This window comes from Lemur catta, chromosome 14 (assembly GCF_020740605.2).
Source record: "Lemur catta isolate mLemCat1 chromosome 14, mLemCat1.pri, whole genome shotgun sequence".
Classification (NCBI taxonomy): Eukaryota; Metazoa; Chordata; class Mammalia; order Primates; family Lemuridae; genus Lemur; species Lemur catta.
In genome coordinates, this window is record NC_059141.1 from 53,497,965 (window position 1) to 53,516,451 (window position 18,487).

At 42.2% G+C, this 18,487-nt stretch overlaps 1 protein-coding gene across 6 annotated transcripts in view; it reads left to right on the forward strand.

The window, feature by feature from the left end:
• Window positions 1-18,487, forward strand: part of KCNMA1 (potassium calcium-activated channel subfamily M alpha 1) — a 722,666-nt gene that overhangs the window by 566,209 nt on the left and 137,970 nt on the right. For 4 of the 6 annotated variants that reach the window (XM_045568450.1, XM_045568451.1, XM_045568452.1 and 1 more), the window contains 3 exons: window positions 4,618-4,686; window positions 7,051-7,062; window positions 13,936-14,022. In XM_045568450.1, the coding sequence (XP_045424406.1) occupies window positions 4,618-4,686; window positions 7,051-7,062; window positions 13,936-14,022 (168 nt within the window). The remainder of the gene's footprint in view (window positions 1-4,617; window positions 4,687-7,050; window positions 7,063-13,935; window positions 14,023-18,487) is intronic. The other 2 variants (XM_045568453.1, XM_045568454.1) reach the window with 1 other exon arrangement.

Sequence of the window (18,487 nt, forward strand, 5' to 3'; positions counted from 1 at the left end):
CATCTGTCTGCTCCTAATGAGACAAGTTAAGAAGCATCCTGATTCATGATCCTGTGCTCACTTCCAAACCTTCTTTGCTTAGACTTGCCTCATTTGCCGCTTTATCTCTTCTCCACCACTCCAGCAGTGCACGGGATTCTGCTCCCTATTCATTCATGCATTTATTTATTCAGTCTTTACCAAAAACTTACTCTTTGAACTTTGCAAAATGCCAGTGAGGCAGAGCCTGCATCCTACACTGGAGCAGTTCGGTCTGGAGGGGAAAGGCAAACAGTGACCACCATGCCAGCTCCCTGCCGTATACTCACCTAGCTCTGCTCTTTCCCACTGGGCCCCTCATAGAGGCTGCACCTCTGCTGCAGCCTTAAGCCCAGGACCTTGACATTGACCAACTCTCTGGCAGGATCTAACAAAAAAGTAGAGTCATAGTTCTGCTTCCAGTGTAAATCTGGGTTTATTATTCAAGATCTGTATTCTGCCCATATCCAGAGGAGGTTAGAGCAAAGATTAAAAACTTAGATCTGGAGGGGGCACGCAGTTAGCAACAAGGAATGAAGAGTGAGGAGGTTTGAGACAACAGGGAGTGCTGGGGACTGTGGCACATTGGAGAACACATGTCCCATCCAGGGAGGTAAGTGCTTCGCAGCTCCAGTCTCTTTTAGCCACATGGAATGTGCTGCCGGTGTGGCCATATCTGAGTTTTCAAGGAAAGATGAAAAGCCAGTCTTTATACAAAATCTCCTGTTGGTATCTATTTCTAGTTTTTTACACACTCTGCACTGACTAAGCAGAAAGTGTCTGTACATTGGGCTCGTGACCACCACTTCATTTCCTCTGTACTTATGAGAAGCGTTTGTGCAGCACACTGCATTGAGACTCAGTTTCCACTTTTGGCTTTTCTACATTAAAGTCATTTGACCTTGAACCCAGTACTTTCCCCTGTTTGGACCTTCATTTGTCATCTGTATAAGAAGGGCAGGACCAACTAATCTTGAAGGGCCCAAGCCTGCAAATCCATGGTTGGCACTGTTTGCATATATGCTTTCTGTTCCCATCACTCTGTCTCTCTCCTGTCCTTTGGTGAGCAACAACTTGTTTGGGGTCAGAGGGCTTGTTCAAAGGAGGCTTCTATAAGGCAGTGTAGCCTCATTGTAGGTATGGATTTGAAAGTTATGAAGTTAATGGACTTAAGGCTAGAAGAGGACTCAGATTTGCTGGTTCACTCACTCCCTGTAAGGTTAAGTACTGTGCACAAGGCCACATGGCTTTTATGGACTTTCTTGCATTAGGAAGCTCCTTTCTTTTTATATCCAGTTGGTAAATGGTATTGTCATAACCAGCAAGACATAATTCACCATTGCTATGAACTATTTCTTCCCTTCTCACCAGTAGGATTAGGTCCATAAAAGCAATTAAGATCTTTGATCCCATGAACTACCAGAGTCCCAAATTGGAATGATTGTTGCTCATAGGATATCACCAAATTAAACTTTGTGTGATCCATGCTATGTTAAGATCAGACTTCTTGGTGTTTTTTTTTTTTTCTTTTTTTGGCATTTAGCTACTATTTACATTAGAAAATGGTTACTTAACTGTTTCAGGGAGCACAAGAATGTGCTGAGAAGGGGCAGGCAGCAGGAAGATATGAGAAGACCTTTCAAGGAAGTAGAAACAGCAAATGCAAATTACCACTTAATGTAGTAATTTGGTTCAATAAACATTGCGTAAGCTATCTGATTTTTAAGACAACTTTAGCTCCAGAAGTAACAGTCCCATAAAGAGTGCATGTTAGCAGTGCTCTATGGCAGCAGTCCCCAGCCTTTTTGGTACCAGGGATGGTTTCATGGAAGACAATTTTTCCACAGATTGAATGGGGGAGGAAGCAGATCTCAGGCAGTGATGCCAGCGATGGGGAGCCGCTGTAAATACAGATGAAGTTCCTTTGCTTGCCTGCCGCTCACCCTTGATTGCTTCTTTGTTGCTAGTCTCATGTCTAAATTTAAAGCATAACTCAGTGGTCCCCAACCTTTTGGCACCAGGGACCAGTTTCATGGAAGCCAATTTTTCCATGGATGGGGGTAGGCAAGGGGGGAGGTGGATCTGAGGGAGAGGCAGAGTTTGAGGGGGAGGCGGAGGTGATGGGGGGATAGGTAGGAGCTATGGGGCCCAGTTCCTAACAGGCCACAGACCACTACCAGTCCATGGGGCTTGTGGGTTGGGGACCGCAGCTCTATGGGACATTAATTAAGAAGGACATTTTTCTAGCTGTGGTTGGATATGCGTGTTGGTGTTTCAGCAAGCTGCATAATCAGCACGAAGACCAGGTCATTAAAGTTTGCTGGCAGGAATCAGAAAACCTGCAAATCACCAGGAGAGCCCAAATGGCCTGTGTGGAAGTGGCCCTTTGAAATCTGTCTGCTGAGGGCAATGCCGGGGGTTACAACCTCTTGTAGGAATGCGCAATTGATCACACTCCCCCTGTAGAGCATGAGGCCTTCATCAGCACCTTCCTTGCAAGCAACACATCCCCGTGTCCAGCACGTCTGATTAAGTTGCTTCTCTGTTTAAAACCTAACCCTCCCATTCCACTTAGAATAAGCTGCAGACTCCTTGCTGTGCCAAGCAAAGTCCTCATGATCCTGTTCCCACCTCGCCCTCTCACCTCAGCACTGTCGCTCTTGACTTTGCTCACTCAGCTCCAGCCTTGCTGGCTTTATTGCCGGTCCTCAAACACCCAGAGTTCCTTCCTGCCCTGGGGCCTTTGCATTTGCTGTTTCTACTTCCTTGAAAGGTCTTCTCATATCTTCCTGCTGCCTGCCCCTTCTCAGCACACTCTCGTGCTCCCTGAATCCTCAGGGTGGTCCTCCTGAACCATTGCAGGTGACACTCCCCTTCCCAGTTACTCTTTGTCTTCTCAGGTTGTTTTATTTTCTGCATAGTACTTGTTATTATCTGGAAATTTATTGTTTATTCACTTTTGTATTTGTTTACTGCTTCTCTCTCCCAATACAAAATAGGCTTCACTGGAGATGCAGACGTTGTATACCCTGGCAGGTATTACGTAGAGACCTAAGACAAGTTATGTGGACTTTCTGAGCCTTAGTTTCATCACCTGTAAAATAGAGATCTCAATAGAAGTCTGAATAACTGGGGTGATATCTTCTTTTTAGTCATATTGTGGGGGATTAAATGGGACCACCAGGAAAGACTCCCCTTTGTAATGCTGGAGCTAAATAACCATCAACTTATTTTTCAATCTATTAGTCAGCCAATGTTTTACTATTCAAAACATCCTTAAAACATAAATGATAATGTTCATTGTAGAAACTGGTAATATATCATGCATATAATTCTTTTCTTATTTATGTGAGCTTCTATTTTCTATGAGTATATAAATGTATATTTTCATCAAATTGTACAAGTTATTTACGTTTGTATCTTTTTATATAATGTTATCTATTGATCTTATTTCTTGAAATAGTCTTCCAAGTCATCTTGAATGCTGTCTAATATCACATTGCACTGTACTTTATTTAACCATTGCCTCATTATTGAATATTTAGGTTGCTTTCAATTTTTCTACTTTGCATAAATAACACTGTCCTTGACATCTTTATGCATAGATATTGTACTGCACCGTTTATTATTTTCTTAGAATTGAAACCTAGTAAGTGGAAACCATTTGTTTATTGAGCTTCTTCTGTGTATCAGTGGGTTCACTTTACTGTGTACCATGGAGAATCCCAAACAAGTCCAAAAGTCTTAAACAAGTTGCTCTTGCTGAGGAGACAGAGTTTAGACACATGAAACAATAGGGAGCAACCCCAGCCAGTATACAATGGACCAAGGGCTAAATGATTTGGTTGCAGACAAGGTTCTGGGGGAGTTCTGAGAATAGAAAATCAGAGGGTAGCAGTAGGTGGAGAAGACCTACTGCACACAGGATTAGATTTGACATGGTCTGGGAGGATGGGTCAGGAGGAGGGGAAAAGGCATTGGGTCTGGGGGACCGCACGAGGGAAGGCGCAGACAAGCCAGCCTTGAAGCAGTCTGGTCCGCAGTTGACAGCCCTGAGCAGGCGAGGTGAGATGGCTTGGATAGAGCCAGGAGTGACAACACCATAGTCATGTGCTTGGCACTTACACAGAAGCTAAGTATTATTACCATCATTCCAAGCACACAGGGGTCTGCTCGGAACAACAATATGAGCCATTTGTACAAAAGACCGAAATGGAATCCAAATAACAGGTCCAGCTGGTCCAAATCTGTCCCTCCCTCAGTAGTTAACGTTTTACTACTCGACAGAGTGACTAATGAATCTGGCCCAGCGTAAATCCCCAGGCACAAATCCCTGCTTGGGGTCTGTGTCTAGACATCCAGACCTGAGTGCAATTTGCACTTTGGACATCCAGCGCCTTATCACTTGCGAGAAATCAAGTTTAATAGGGAAGATGGGGAGGTGTCGCTTCCACCCCCTCCCTCTGGCACGGAGACGGTGGAACGAGGATCCCCTTGGATAATGACTGCATTAGGAGACTGAAAGATCGTAACAGTGTTTGTTATGTGTCTCGGGTTGTTCAGAAGCACTGACTGGGAGCCTTCTCCATCTCATTGCAGGCTGTGTTTTGTGAAGCTCAAGCTCCTAATGATAGCCATTGAGTACAAGTCTGCCAACCGAGAGAGCCGGTAAGTTTGCTGTGACCCAGTGGCCGGCTGACGTTTGTGGTGGTGAGAGTGTACTCTGGGAACATTTGGTCCACTCTGCTTTCTTGTGCATTATTTATTTGCTTGGAACTCAACGCAGCGCCTCTCTGACCCTAGGGTACATTTCAAGGCATGCTCCATCAGACACTGCAGCTTCTACCCCAGACCAGGCTGGCACCCAAGCCCCACCGTGCATTCAGAGAGTGTTTCTCCAGGGGAGAGGGATGAGCCCTCCAAATATCTCCACCTGATCATGCCAACCTGGACTTTTCACCTTCTAAGTGTGTAACTGGGGACAGACAGACCCTGTCCTAAAGCCCCTTTTTAATGCCGTGAGCAAAAAGCAGGTGGACTCTGGCCTCCTTTACGGCAGGTATGGGGTACAGCCGTGAGGGAGACACCAGTTCTCTTGATAGCCAAATTACGAGCAGCCTATTGTGTACCATATGTGCTTCTCCCGGTGCAACCGAAATCCAGGTGGCAGAATATCAGCTTCATGTAAATGAGCCAGGAGAGCAAGGCTCAGAGGCGGGAGCTCTCTTTATTTATTTATTTTGCACTTAATTATGTGCAAATCAGACCGATGAGGGACTAGGTCTGGTTGAAACAGATAACACCCCAGTCAATATATGAGTTCGCACTGGAAAACGGAAGCATCATGCTAGCAAGAAATTTTGTTGATGGGATACTGTATACATTACGGGTAAAATAGAGATGATTTTTGCTCCCCAATTCTTATCAATAGTTTTGGAAGAGAGAGGGCTCATTGAGAGGTGCTGGAGCTTTTGCTCTCTGAAACAACCCCCATAAGCTGTTCCTCCTATAGTACATTTTTTGTTCCTGCAGAGCCCAAGTGTAGAGTGCAAGAAATGCCTTGATAACTGAGCAGAGTGCAGGGCAAGACTAGAAGGTTCCTGTTATCATCATCTAAGGAGTTTTCATGATCTGGAGGAATGACCCGATAAAGCCAGACTTCCAAATGTACCGTCTGTGTCTCTGACAAAAAAAAAAAAAAAAAAAAACAGAACAAAACACTGGATTGTAAGCAAGTCAATCCAATGTTTTCTGTTACCTTAACCACAAGATCAGATTGCTCTCAAAGTCAATCTGATCAAATGTTAAAGCTATTTTGAAAATCCAAATCAACCAACAGGAGGAAAAAAATGGTAGATTTAGTGGCCACATATAGAATATGGCTGTAGCAATTAACAAATATGTACACAAATGAACATTTTTTTCCATGTTGGCAAAGTGAGGAATATTATTTGCAAAAACCCCCCTGGGAGTCCTGGTTATTTACTGTTCAAGAGATGAGATGGAATTTTCCGGAATTACTGTTTGCCCCTGTGTTTGCCAATACCCACCTGTACCTGTGTGTGGGAATTGTGTATCCTAGGCTTTTGCAAATGATATTCTTCATGTTGCCAAGTCAGTAAATCTTTGTGTAACTCAGTGTTCTCCCTTTATCACTTCTGTGCCTCTTTCCAAAAAGTGTCATGATGCAGGTGACACTGATGCTGAATATTGTTTTTTGACCATTTTGGAATAATTTCATGGCAGAAAACTGCACCCTGAACCTTGACTAGTTGTCTCTCACCTGCTGCCTTTTGGTCCCAAGGAGGGAAAGCGAAAGGCTATTAATGGTTCAGTGTCAATCTGCTGTCACCTTTCCAAGAAAACCAACTCAGAGCTCTCCCTGAAGACAAAAATCTTTTCTTTGATGGACCCTTCTTCCATTGATTCAACTGAGGTGTTTTCAACAAAGCCATATTTGTAGATATAGATAGTTTTTAGGTTTTTTTTTTTTCCCAGAAAAACAGTGAAAAGAACTTGTTTGGCTTTGTTTTGGCTTTGCGTGTGCAGCTGCCAGCTTTAATCCTCAAACGTGGCTTGGTCTCAGTGTGGAAGCACATTGGTTCTTGTGGAAAAAGGTGTGTTTGAGGGAATGTGGATCATACCTCTGAGGAGACACACAGGACTTACCAAACACGATCGCCATGTTAAACATAAACGCGTTTTTGATCCTTCCCGAGATAATCATTTTAATTTTTTTCTTCATTTCAAAATTTCCCGTTTCCTTTCCTCTCATATTTTCTAACTGGTCGGGTGTTAGAATTCCGAGAACCTGCTTCTCCTTCCCACCCCCTTGCCTTCAACCTGTGTTTAACTACCTCCTCTGTTGTTGGTTCCACCCCACGAGACTGTTCTCACGCTTTGCTGAAAAACCTTGTTTTCACATGCATCCTTCCAATGATTTGAAACAAAGGTTTTAATTCCTTCTTTCCTCCTTGTGTCAATTTATTATCAAATTGTTTGATTTTAAATTCTTTTCTTGTCGTTTTGCAGAAGCCGAAAGCGGTATGCACTCTTCGTTAACTTTCCTTCCAACCTCCACCCTCTATCTTCACTCCTAACCACAGGACTAACCATTTGCCAAGAATTCAAGAAGAGAGAGATTATATAAATCTGTATATATAATCTCATCCCCTTGTCTAATATATATTATATATGTGTATTTATATATATGTGTGTGTGTGTATATATATATATATATATATATATATATATACACACACACCCGTCTCCAACTAGAGTCCATAAACCCAAAGTAGCCTGTTGCTGTTCTTGTTTGATTTGTTGATTCTTTTGGATGACGCACTAACTTCTTTGCAGGAAACCTAAAAAAAAAGGAAAGGCACAATCCTGTTTTCCGTCATGGTACAAATGATGGGGACAGATACTATTCAAGTTGAAAGGAGGATGCTTCTCTCCAGCCCTCTGTGTCTGTTTCTGTATTGTCCTGGTGTGTCTTGGTGTCCACTGGACTCTGGCACCGTCCTGTCTATGTACCACATCCACATCCCCAGCGACCTTCTCCTCCCTGTGCTGAGCTTCCAGTTTGTAGAGCGGAGTTCGTGTCCTTTTATCCACAAAACAGAGACCAAGCCCTTACACTTCTGATTTTGGTGATAACATTTTGGGTATTTTATTTCATGGGCAGTGTTCAGTAAAGACTTAGAACACTGCTACGAAATCGCCAGATTATCACATGTGATTTACTGAATGAGTACTATTAACTGAGACAAACTGATGGCTTTTTCCCGCTAGGGTGTTTGGGCATATTTCTCAATATAAAGTATCTCAGCTTTCACCATGTGACTTCACCTTGTTTTGCTGCTGTTTTGTGTTGCATAAAGCATGACTAAATCATCATGAATGTCATTTTTAGAAAAACTTTTTGGGTTAATACTTCCAGCATAGCTTTTCAATAATGTATTCTCTAAGACAGCATTGTTGAAAACATACTACTTAGATGCCTACTTCTTCGTCTTTTCAAGAGTCACTTTTCTCCGTGATTGTAATCACTGTCATGTGTTTGTGTCTGTGTTTGTAATTGTGTGTGTTTGGGTGTGTGTGTATTTGTGTGACCCTCTTTCCAAAGTCAGATTCCTCTGTGATTTTTTTTTCTAGTAGATTCGTATAAATAGAGGTGGCTTCCTGTCAGTTTGGTATTATTGATATGATCCAACTGCAAGAAGTTACTGCAACACTTTGCATCTTCAAAGGTCCACAGTGGTTGCACCTCTGCTGTTGGCTTTTGGCCTTTGAGTCCTTTTATCTTGTGGTGAAGGCATGTTGTAATGTAGGCATGATTTGTCCTAAAGTATACCAGAAAGTGACTTGGCTTGCTCCCAGAAACAAATATCCAGCATTATCCTTCCTAGATCAACTTTCTCATCCCCATCCCATGTGGCTAATATTTTTTGTAGGTGCCAAACATATTTTAAATTGCCATTTCTAAAATTATTGAAATGGAGTCAGGCTAAACAAGTCCTTGCCAATATCATTGGTGGACCACAGTGGCATCATTTGAGTCTAACCAACTGGGAGCAACCTTTATCATGCTGTCTGTGTGTGAGTCAACTGGGCTTAAGTACATTGAAACATGGAATATGCAACTGTGTCTCCTACATATATCTGAAAGTAAAAGTGTGTGTGTCTAGTTGTGTGGGACTCCATATATTTTAAAGCCCAGAAGAAATGAAAAGTTCCAGAAAGGTGATAAAATTTGAGATGTGGGGTTTCTTTGAGCTGTGTGTGTCCTAAGACAGCCCACAAACTACAGTGTAGTTGTAGTTTCTAAGAGGTGACACAATTGGTTCAAACAAAGTCCCAGCTGAAAGTAATTGTATATGAACTTGTGTGATCCAAGAAGCCTCTTCCCAATGGCATGATTCATCTGGGCATAGCATGAATTGAAGTCCTAGATGGTTCTTATTTGCTTGCTCTAGTTAATGAAGTCCCATTAGCTTGCTAGACACAAATATAATTACCATGTTATCCAGTACAATCTATGTTTTCACATGAGCTGTGATTTTTTTTTAATTGCCTGGGGAATGGTACATTACACTGACCAAAAACGGAGCGGGGAGGAGAGACATATACATCTATCCTATTTATCCATAATGGATAGAAGTTTCCTTTAAAAATGTATTCAGTTGAATCGCCAGTCATTGGTTGTCTCCAAAAACACGAAGCAAGTAAAGTTTATAGTGATCGATGAGGAGATCACTAGATGCTTTCCAGTTATTATGTACAAGGGGTGGAGAAAGGGAATAAATCGTTTTCCCCCCACCAAGCCCTGGTCTTCCAACCTGACCAGAGTTTAGTAAGAGACACCCGGTGAAATGTGACACAGCTGGAGACCGATGCTCCTCTCGTGGGGCAACCTGAGAGAGACATTTCCCTGTTGGACTGAACTGTGCCACAGTTCCATGAAGGTGCGTGTTATGTTTAGGAACACATATTTCAGTTATAAGTGAGTTGTGTTTTCAACACTGAAATCAATTGTTCCAACTCCCCACGTGGCATACTGTTTATATATTTGTATATTTGCATATTCATACTTAATGCCCCTGGGAGATTGTGAGCACATTGGCCAACCCCACCAGAAAGGTGTGGTCAAGCCTTTGATCGGCCCGCCTGATGAGAACTGCAGCTTGGTCTTTGAAAGAAAGCTGTGACTTCCTTTCCAAGGATTTGCAAGGGAAAGGAACACTTTTCGAATAGAGGCTAATGACTTATGCTTTTTATTCATTCAACAATTAGTTGAAAAGTGCCTGTTGCATGCAGGGCTCTGCGCTTGCTGCTATGAGAAACTCAAAAGTAAATAGAAAGTGATCATGTTTTTCACCCCTCTACTCAACTGTGGGCTCCTTATGGGTGAGTAAACAAAGAATTAGTCTAGATTTAGAAGTAGTCTAAGAGCAAAAGAAAAAGAGCGAGTGTCCTTGGGGAAGGGACCGTACCAACCCTGTGCTTCTAGCTGCCACTGGATGTTTTCCATTGAAATCAGTAAGGTCATGAAAGACAGAGGATAATTTATGTGTTCCTTGAAATGAGGGAAAGTCCAACTCTGCCAAGAAGATGTCCATGTTGGAATTCTGCTAATGGATATATGGACTTTTTTCCTTAGAGATTTTCTTGATTCTTCACATGACACATTTTGAAGTTTATCTCTGATAAGCTAGTGAATTAGACAAAGTTGGAGCCAAAGAACTAATTTAAAGCGGCATACAGGGAGGGCGACTTTTGGCAGTCATAAGCACAAAACAAACTTAACATTGGATATTCTCCTAAAGAGATCAAAGATCTTTGGACAAATTTACGTATTCCCTTTAGGAGGTCAATAACAAATTCTAAGGGTAGCAGGCATTTTGCAGGAATGAAAGGGGAAAAAAATGTTACTCCTTATCTTTTTATATTTTCAAAAGAGGAGGATTAACATTTTATTTACACTTTCTAGATTTGGCATGTGGACAGAAGACAATGTCTGAAATATCAAAAACAGTAATGTATTTCCTCAAAGAATTTTTGAAACTCTGCTCTTACACAGGGAATATTATATGTCACAGCACGCTGGACTCAGGGGCATGTGCTTCTTTTCTAAACCCTTAAATATGTGAGCTGAATCTAGCACAATGGGCATCTTTATGCATCTAGATTTCTTTCTTTCCTTATTCTCAAGGCCTGGATTCATACTTTCGGTTCCCACCCAGAAGGCTGCCTTAGCTTTATCTCAGTATCTGCAAATGCTGCTACCTCACACCTCTCATGGAGATGGTTTAAACCCTCTCACCCCTGTCCACAGGGATGAGAGGGCATCCTGAAATCACACGGTCTGTGAGGTCATTGGAGATGCTTTTGGTTTCTTCCCCAATCAGCCAGACATAAGATTTAAGGAACAAAAGATGCTCTACTGTGCAGACAGAAGTCAGTCCAAATGAGCCCATCTCCGGATGTTATGCAGGGATAAAATGTCTTGGATACTGCAGTCGGTGTAAAGGTCTTTTGATGTCAATAGGGTACATCCTGGGTCATTTATTATCACCAAGGACAAGACCTCTCATTTAGTTTTATAATCACGTAGCTCACCATTATTAGCAACCATGTATTTAAAACCTACTGTGTGCCAGTCACTCAGCACATAGTATGCACTTTAATTCTGTTACAAGCACTGTGAGCTACTGAATAGTCACCCGATTTTACAGATAAGGAGAGTGAGGCTTAGCTGCAGTCACATGCCCAAAGCCCGGACCCAAACTGATGAGGCCTGACGCATGTGCCTGTGTGCTTAACCAATATCGGCAGCACACCTGAGATTTGAACACAAACGTGCCTTATGTCAGCGCCCAAAATCTTTCCTGTCTACCACAATAACTTGTTTAAAGCAAGTTCAAAGGCTGCAATAAATTATCTCAACCTTGCACTCACGAGAATGTCAATTCCAAATTTTCACTAGAGGCCAATTTTTGTTTGCTGTTGATAAAGAACAGTGGAAATGCAAAAAAACTTTTCATTGACAGGAACCTTGCTTTCAGTGTATTTCACAGTGACACAGTGGGTTCAATCACTGGATTATGATTAATAAGCATGTAATGCAAAAAAGAAAACAGGATTCTATGTGAAGCTTGTTTTGTGCATATACATCACCAAGATGTTGATGTGGGTCAAAATAAATTTTGTTGTTCCAATCACAATAGGATTTTTTTTTCACTCCCAAGTTTTTCTTACATTTTTATATGAATACATATCAAAATGTAGACTTTTTCAATTTCAAGGAACTAGCTCCTTTAGGCTGCAGAAGTGCATGAGATTTTTCATGTACGTCCTTATACATTACTCTGGAGTGTGCAAGTCTTCACCCCATAACTTCATCTCAGGATTGGCAAGGTATTTTGATAAGAAGCCCTGTGTTCCGTTCCATGGGTCCAGGTAGAAAAAAATCTCTGATAATTTTGTTGAAAATGAAATAAATTTTGGCTTTATTTTTTTTGCAAGAATAAAAAAAGTAACAAAGCCAACATATATTGAAGCTTTTATACATTATCTCACTTACCTCCTTGAAGAAAGGCAATTATCATTATCCCCTTCTTGTAGGTAATGGAATTGAGTTCTAGGGAGGTTTAGTAACTTGCCCAAAGTCAGACAGCTACTAAGTGACAGTGCTGGAATTTGGACCCAATTTCTGATTGCAGAGCCAGAGCATGTAAGAACTGCTTTGCAGGAAAGAGGGTAAGAAAATGTGCAAAATCACGAATTCTGCCTTTCTAAAATGTCATATTGAATTGGCTTTGAAAAATGAATCCATCTAACCTGTGTAAGCTCTGACCCTTTCCCCTCATAATTGTGTGAAGTCAGAGGGCTCGGTACCCCAACGCGAAGAGCTGGCAGTGGGGTAATTAGGAGGTGCTTGTACAATGCTGCCGTTGGTTGCAAGCTGTGGTATTAGAGGGCGCTGCTCCTCTCTGATTCAGAGCAAATCTCCCTGCTGCCTGTGGTTGTAGGGAAGGACAGTCAAATCTCCCTAGCCTCTTGCTATGATTTAGTGTTAATAATAGAGATGACACAGGTTTGCTTTCCTTCTGTCAGGTCTTGTTATAGGTAATGGTGGCTGCTCTTGTGACCACAATTATTTTGCAATAATGGCCTGCTCGGAGTTCTCCCAACAGAACAAAAGTTCACCTGGGTCCTTCCTGTATTACTACAGACATATCATCTGTGGGCCACAGCACTTTTCAAGAATGGTTTTACCAGTGGAAAAAGATTACATGTTAATTACCATCCCTCATTTTGACCATTTTGGGCAGCTGATGACTTCCGTTAGACTGATTCCAGATATCTATTACCTTAAACACCAGCTTTTCAGATCAGAGGATATCTCTGTTGTATCTCTTGCTTCATTTAGAGTCCCTAAATTCAGTATCTGTTAAGCCCAAAGCCTCATCTCTGTCTCTGTGTAAGACATTCCTGTATTCTGCTTTTGATCTGCAGAAAATTAAACTTGTTTGTTTCATCCATTTATTAGGTTAGGATACATTTATCTCTTCAGTCAATCCAAACACAACTTGGTCAGCTAATCTATTTAGACCACTTTGAAAGAGGACAGTGTATGTTTAGGTTCCGACTCCCCTGCAAGGCAAGTTTTCTTTAGGGGTAACTTGCATTTGTTTTCTAACTACAGTTTGCCTCAACTAGGACATATATGCTAGACACACATCTTATTCAAACACCCCATACGTTTTTATAAACAGCAGATTGGAATCATTAAGTACATCCAACTGCTGACATTTTTCTTTTGCACTGTTTGGGTAGATCCAACTTTTCCTACATAGGCTGTACATGGAATCTGCTTCCATGTCCTTATCAATGTCATGAAGATGTTTGGTTTGTTTCCACATTGGTTATGGGTGTCTTGTACCATTCCCCGTGGTAACATGTGGTGTGTATACATGTATGCTTCCGTATACATATAGGGGTCCCATTAATGCTCTGTCATCTAATGGAAAATTGGTGTAGCATTAACTTTATTAGGCCAATAATGCTCCAACCTTGACCATCCATAGCAGTTTCCAAAGGGATTCATTATGATAGACTCTGCTTCAAATTAGACGGCCATGATGGCAGCTAGACTGCCCCATTATATAAACCCAGGTCCTAAAACCTAGATTTGCTTTGATTTCCTCCACTGGGAGTGTGCCAACCTGGGAGTTAACCCGTACAGCTTAATGTTTGGGGCAGTAGGCATCAGATTCTGGACAAAATCTTTGGGGAAAGCATTAGACTAGTGGGCCCCCTATAAAAACAACAGTAACATGTAGCCTTCAAGGTTTTATTCAGAACTCGACCTCACAAACTTGTCTTCTTTGTTTGTTTTTGTTCACTGAGCAGTATATTAATTAATCCTGGAAACCATCTTAAGATCCAAGAAGGTACTTTAGGATTTTTCATCGCAAGTGATGCCAAAGAAGTTAAGAGGTAAGAGTTTATTTTCATCTGGCTTTCTTTCTGGCCCAGCCATAGACATCTTGACCTACTGATACTGGGCATGCTTCCAAATGAAGGGGGCTCTAACCCCCAAGCTTCTTAACGTATCTATGGGCATCAAATGGTGCAGAACTTTAGGAAGAAGAGATTGTGCTTTCAAATGCTTGTATGGACACCTTTAACATAGACAATTCCACATCTCTGAATTGGGATAATAAAATTTTAGAACTAGGAGGCTTAGCTACCTGCTCTTTCATTTTATGAGGGAGAAAACTGAGGCTCCAAGAGCTGAGTGATTGTTCAAGATCATCCTAATTCTTGATGACCCAGAACAACATAACAAAGCAACTGGCTCCTTGTCCAGTGCTTTTTAGTTAATATTATCTGGACAAATGTACTTGAGAATTGTCTGTTTTCTACTGTAAGTGCAAAATGGAATTTCAAAAGGTTTGGATAGGCTGTGAGGGGTGGCTCATGCCTATAATCCTAGCACTTTGGGAGGGTGAGGCAGGAGGATACCTTGAGGCCAGGAGTTTAAGACCAGTCTGAGCAAAAGAGCAAGACCCCATCTCTACAAAAAATAGAGAAACTAGGTACGTGTGGTGGCATGAGCCCATAGTCCTAGCTACTCGAGGGGCTGAGGCAGGAGAATGGCTTGAGCCCAGGAGTTGGAGGTTACAGTGAGCTATGATGGCACCACTGTACTCCAGCGTGGGAGACAGAGCGAGACTGTGTGTCAAAAAAAACAAAAAGTTTGGATTAATTTCAAATGAAATCTGTCTGTAGCCATCTAGGTAAGTGGCTGAAGTTGTCAGCTTCAATTGTTAAGCCTCTGTAAGTACAGCCCAGGATTTCATTGGCTTCCATGTTTCATGACATTTTAATTAGTATCCTTAAGCCTGTGTGAGCAGCCTAGAGAATCATAGGGCTCTTTGCAGAACAACATGGAATATTCTTATATTTAATCCTATCCCATGAACTTGGGAAAAATTTACTAGGAGAAAATGTGATGCAAATGGTCAGACAGGTCACTCAGTTAGCCAATAATGTTACATAAAATATTTTAAGAGAATTATTAATTGTGAAGGTCTATACTTATTTATATAAGCCTATTGTCTTTGTTTAATGAGTTCCTACTTCAAGCCAAACCCATGCTAGGTGGGCCACCTTCTTTATTGCTACTCCTCTAAGTAACTCAGGAGGTAAGTCTTTCTAAACATCCAAGGCTTTGGTTTCCTTATCTGTAAATTTGAGATAAATGATTTATCCAAGGCCATATAGCCCATAAGTTAGTGACAGAACCCAGATTGGAACTGGTCTTTCCTTTTGTAAAACCTGCTCTCTTTCTACCAAATTTAGTAATACTAACGCACTGTTATGGAGGGCTTGCTATACACCAGCACTAAGGTACTAGGTTTTCTGTATCTATGAACTCGTTTAATTCTCACAGTAACTTCATGAAATAGGTAGATAGCATGACTATTTCCTACTTTACATAGGAGGAAACTGAGGCACAGTTTGGTTAACTAACTTTCCCAAAGTCACGGTGCTAACAAGTGATAAAGCCAGGATTTGAAGCCAGGAAGTCTGATTCCAGAGCCTCTTAATGATTTGCCTGGGAGTGAGCCTGACATGCTGAACACAAGATGATATGTGACAATGGGTGCCGATGGTTCTTTTTCTCGTTGCCCACTCTAGCAAACCAGCCATACTCGTTACAAAATCTTTCAGGAAAAAGAAAATATAAGATGGAGAAGCAAAAAAAAAAAAAAAAAAAAAAAAATCTTAAAACTGAGCTCTCTAATAACTTAAATTTAGTTCTGCAAATTGAGAAAAGATTACCATTATTCAGTTGTGGGAGAGAAACACCTCTCTGCCCAGTTCATGGAATCTCACTGCTCTTCAGGGGCATCCCGAGAACTGGGTTCACCTGAGAAGGGAAAGTGGGGTGAATGGGGCTGGAGCCCCCTGCCTTGGCCCCCTGGAAAAGAAGGTTGTGCTCTTGTCCTGACTGTGAGACCCAGAAGCTCGAAGCAACATCTCAGCACTAAGTACAGGAGGCTGGGGAGCACAGCGGCACCATTTATCACGTGTACCTCCCAGATAGCAAATATAACATGAAACTCCCATTTGTGTAATTCTATTTCCTATTGCATCTCTCACTAATGAATGTCACAAATACCAGGCAGTCCAAAAAACAAATTACCTCCTATATTAAGGAGTGCAATATGTCTCATTTCAGTGCTTTATGGTATTCACAAATACATGCTGACACAATCAGCTACACCACCAGCCTGTAATTTTCCGTGGTGTGTGATGTGTCAGAGCAAATGCTGTCAGTTAGGGGATTTCAAATAGATGAAGACTGCAGAAAACCACAGAGAAAGGACATTGGAGATTTGAATGAAACTAAACAAGTTTTGTAAAAATGGAAAAGTAGATTATGATGATCTAGTATTGAGTTTGCACCCTCCACTGCAAAACAGCAACAAAAGAAGTTTATGAATTCGAGCTCATAGAAACTTTCAGACACAGAGTTTTAGAAAAACAGGAATGAAACCATCCAATTCCAGTCTTAAAAAGGTCACTTGGGGAATGGGCATTTGGGCACTTGTCCTTTACTCCTTGCCACCAAATAGTTTCCTTTTTAAGTAATCTTGGAACATAGTCTTTAATATAGGACTCACAAAATGGTGGCCCATTGATTCAATTTGGCTTGCAGATATGATTCTTTTGAGTCATATTTAAAAAAATAAATTAGTTGCCAAGGTGAAAAAAGTTATGGGCTTTTATATAAAAATCCTTATTACTGGTTTCTCCTGAAAAATTGGCAGACCCAAAAATACTGGGAAACATTCTCAGACTCAGTCATTCATTCCTCAAATATCTATAAGCCACCTACTGCTTAGGAAGATCCATACAAGGTGCCATGGAAACAGTGGTGAACGATGGAGAAATGTCCCTGCCCTAATGGGGCTCACATTCTAGGGAGGAGAAAATTGCAGTTTTTTTTAAATTAATGATGAAAGAATTAATGCAACTGGGTCACTGATTTAGGTTGGGTATAAGTGAAAGTTTCTTCGAGAGGGTAGCGTTTGAGCAGAGCTAGAGATGAGGTTAAAGACCCATCATGCAAAGATCAGACAGCAAGAGAAGACAGGTGGGAAGAAGTCTACTGTGGCCAGGGACTCCGAGAAGGAAAGTGTGGCTAGGAGTAAAGGAGGGGACAGTGGGATCAGATGGAGTTAGAGAGAGAAGGGAGGCTGGTTCCTATACCACTTTAAAAGAGGTTTGGTTTGCTATAAAATGGAAGTCATGGATGGTTTTAAGCTGGGGGTGATGTGGTCTGATTTATCTCATTAAAAGGTCATACTTACCTGCATTGTAGAGAATGGGATGAATGGAACGGGAGAGGAGGCCAGAGACTCAGAGACTATTGCATGGTGTAGGGGAGAGATGATGGCAGCTTGGGTGCCTGGGGAGTGGAGGTGAAGAGAAGTGGGTCCCGCTCAGACTATATTTTGGGGAGTCCACGAACCCACTGATGAAATGGGTAGAAGAAGTGAGGGGAAAAAGAGGAACCAAGGATGAAACCTAGATCCAAGGCATAAGCAACTGGATGGATGATGACTCCATCTTACCAAGATGGCGAAAACTGGATGAGAAGAAAGTTTTGGGTGGTAGGAATTTAAGTATCCTATTTGGGCTGCTAAGTTGGAGGTGTGCACCAAATGTGCACATGGACATATCATAAAGGAAGTTGTATCTTAGAATCTGGGGTTCTGGGGAAAGGTGAGGCTGGAGATGTAATCCTGGGTGCTGTATCAATGAGGGTCCTGGTGAGAAACAGATGACACACTTCTGTGGGAAAAGGGAGGAGAGTTTTATGAAGGGACTGTGTCAAGTGTGGGCAGATAGTTAAGGAAAACCAGCAAGGGGTGGTGAAGCACCCCAGAGCCAGCAAGAGAGGGAAGCCACCCTCACCCTAGATCTGCAGTGTCAAGGGTAGGGGGACCATCAGGAGCTGGAGAGAAGGGCTATGATGTGGGAATGACTACCCAGCAGGAGCTTCGTCCTTCAGTAGAGAAGTGTCACCACTGCCATTTCATGGCCCAGCAGGGAGGGAGTGAAGGGGGTCATTGGGGTAAACTCCTCTCTTCCCACACTCCGGGCTCCTACTGGCCCTTCCCGATGACCACACACAACAGGAAACCAGAGGAGAGGAGACAAGAAAGACCATCCTTGTGGGAGGCAGAGATGGCCTTCTTGATGCTGTGTGACGCAAGGTCACCAGCTGAAGGCTTGAGTGGGAGGATGCGGTGAGCCGGAGAGGACGTGGAGAGGAGAGCAGAGAGAGTTGTTTTGGAGGGTGGGAAAGCAGACACCAGGAGAATGGAGAGATCCCAGGGGGGTGGGAACAGGCCCCTGGAATCCACAGCTGTGGATTTAAAGTGAG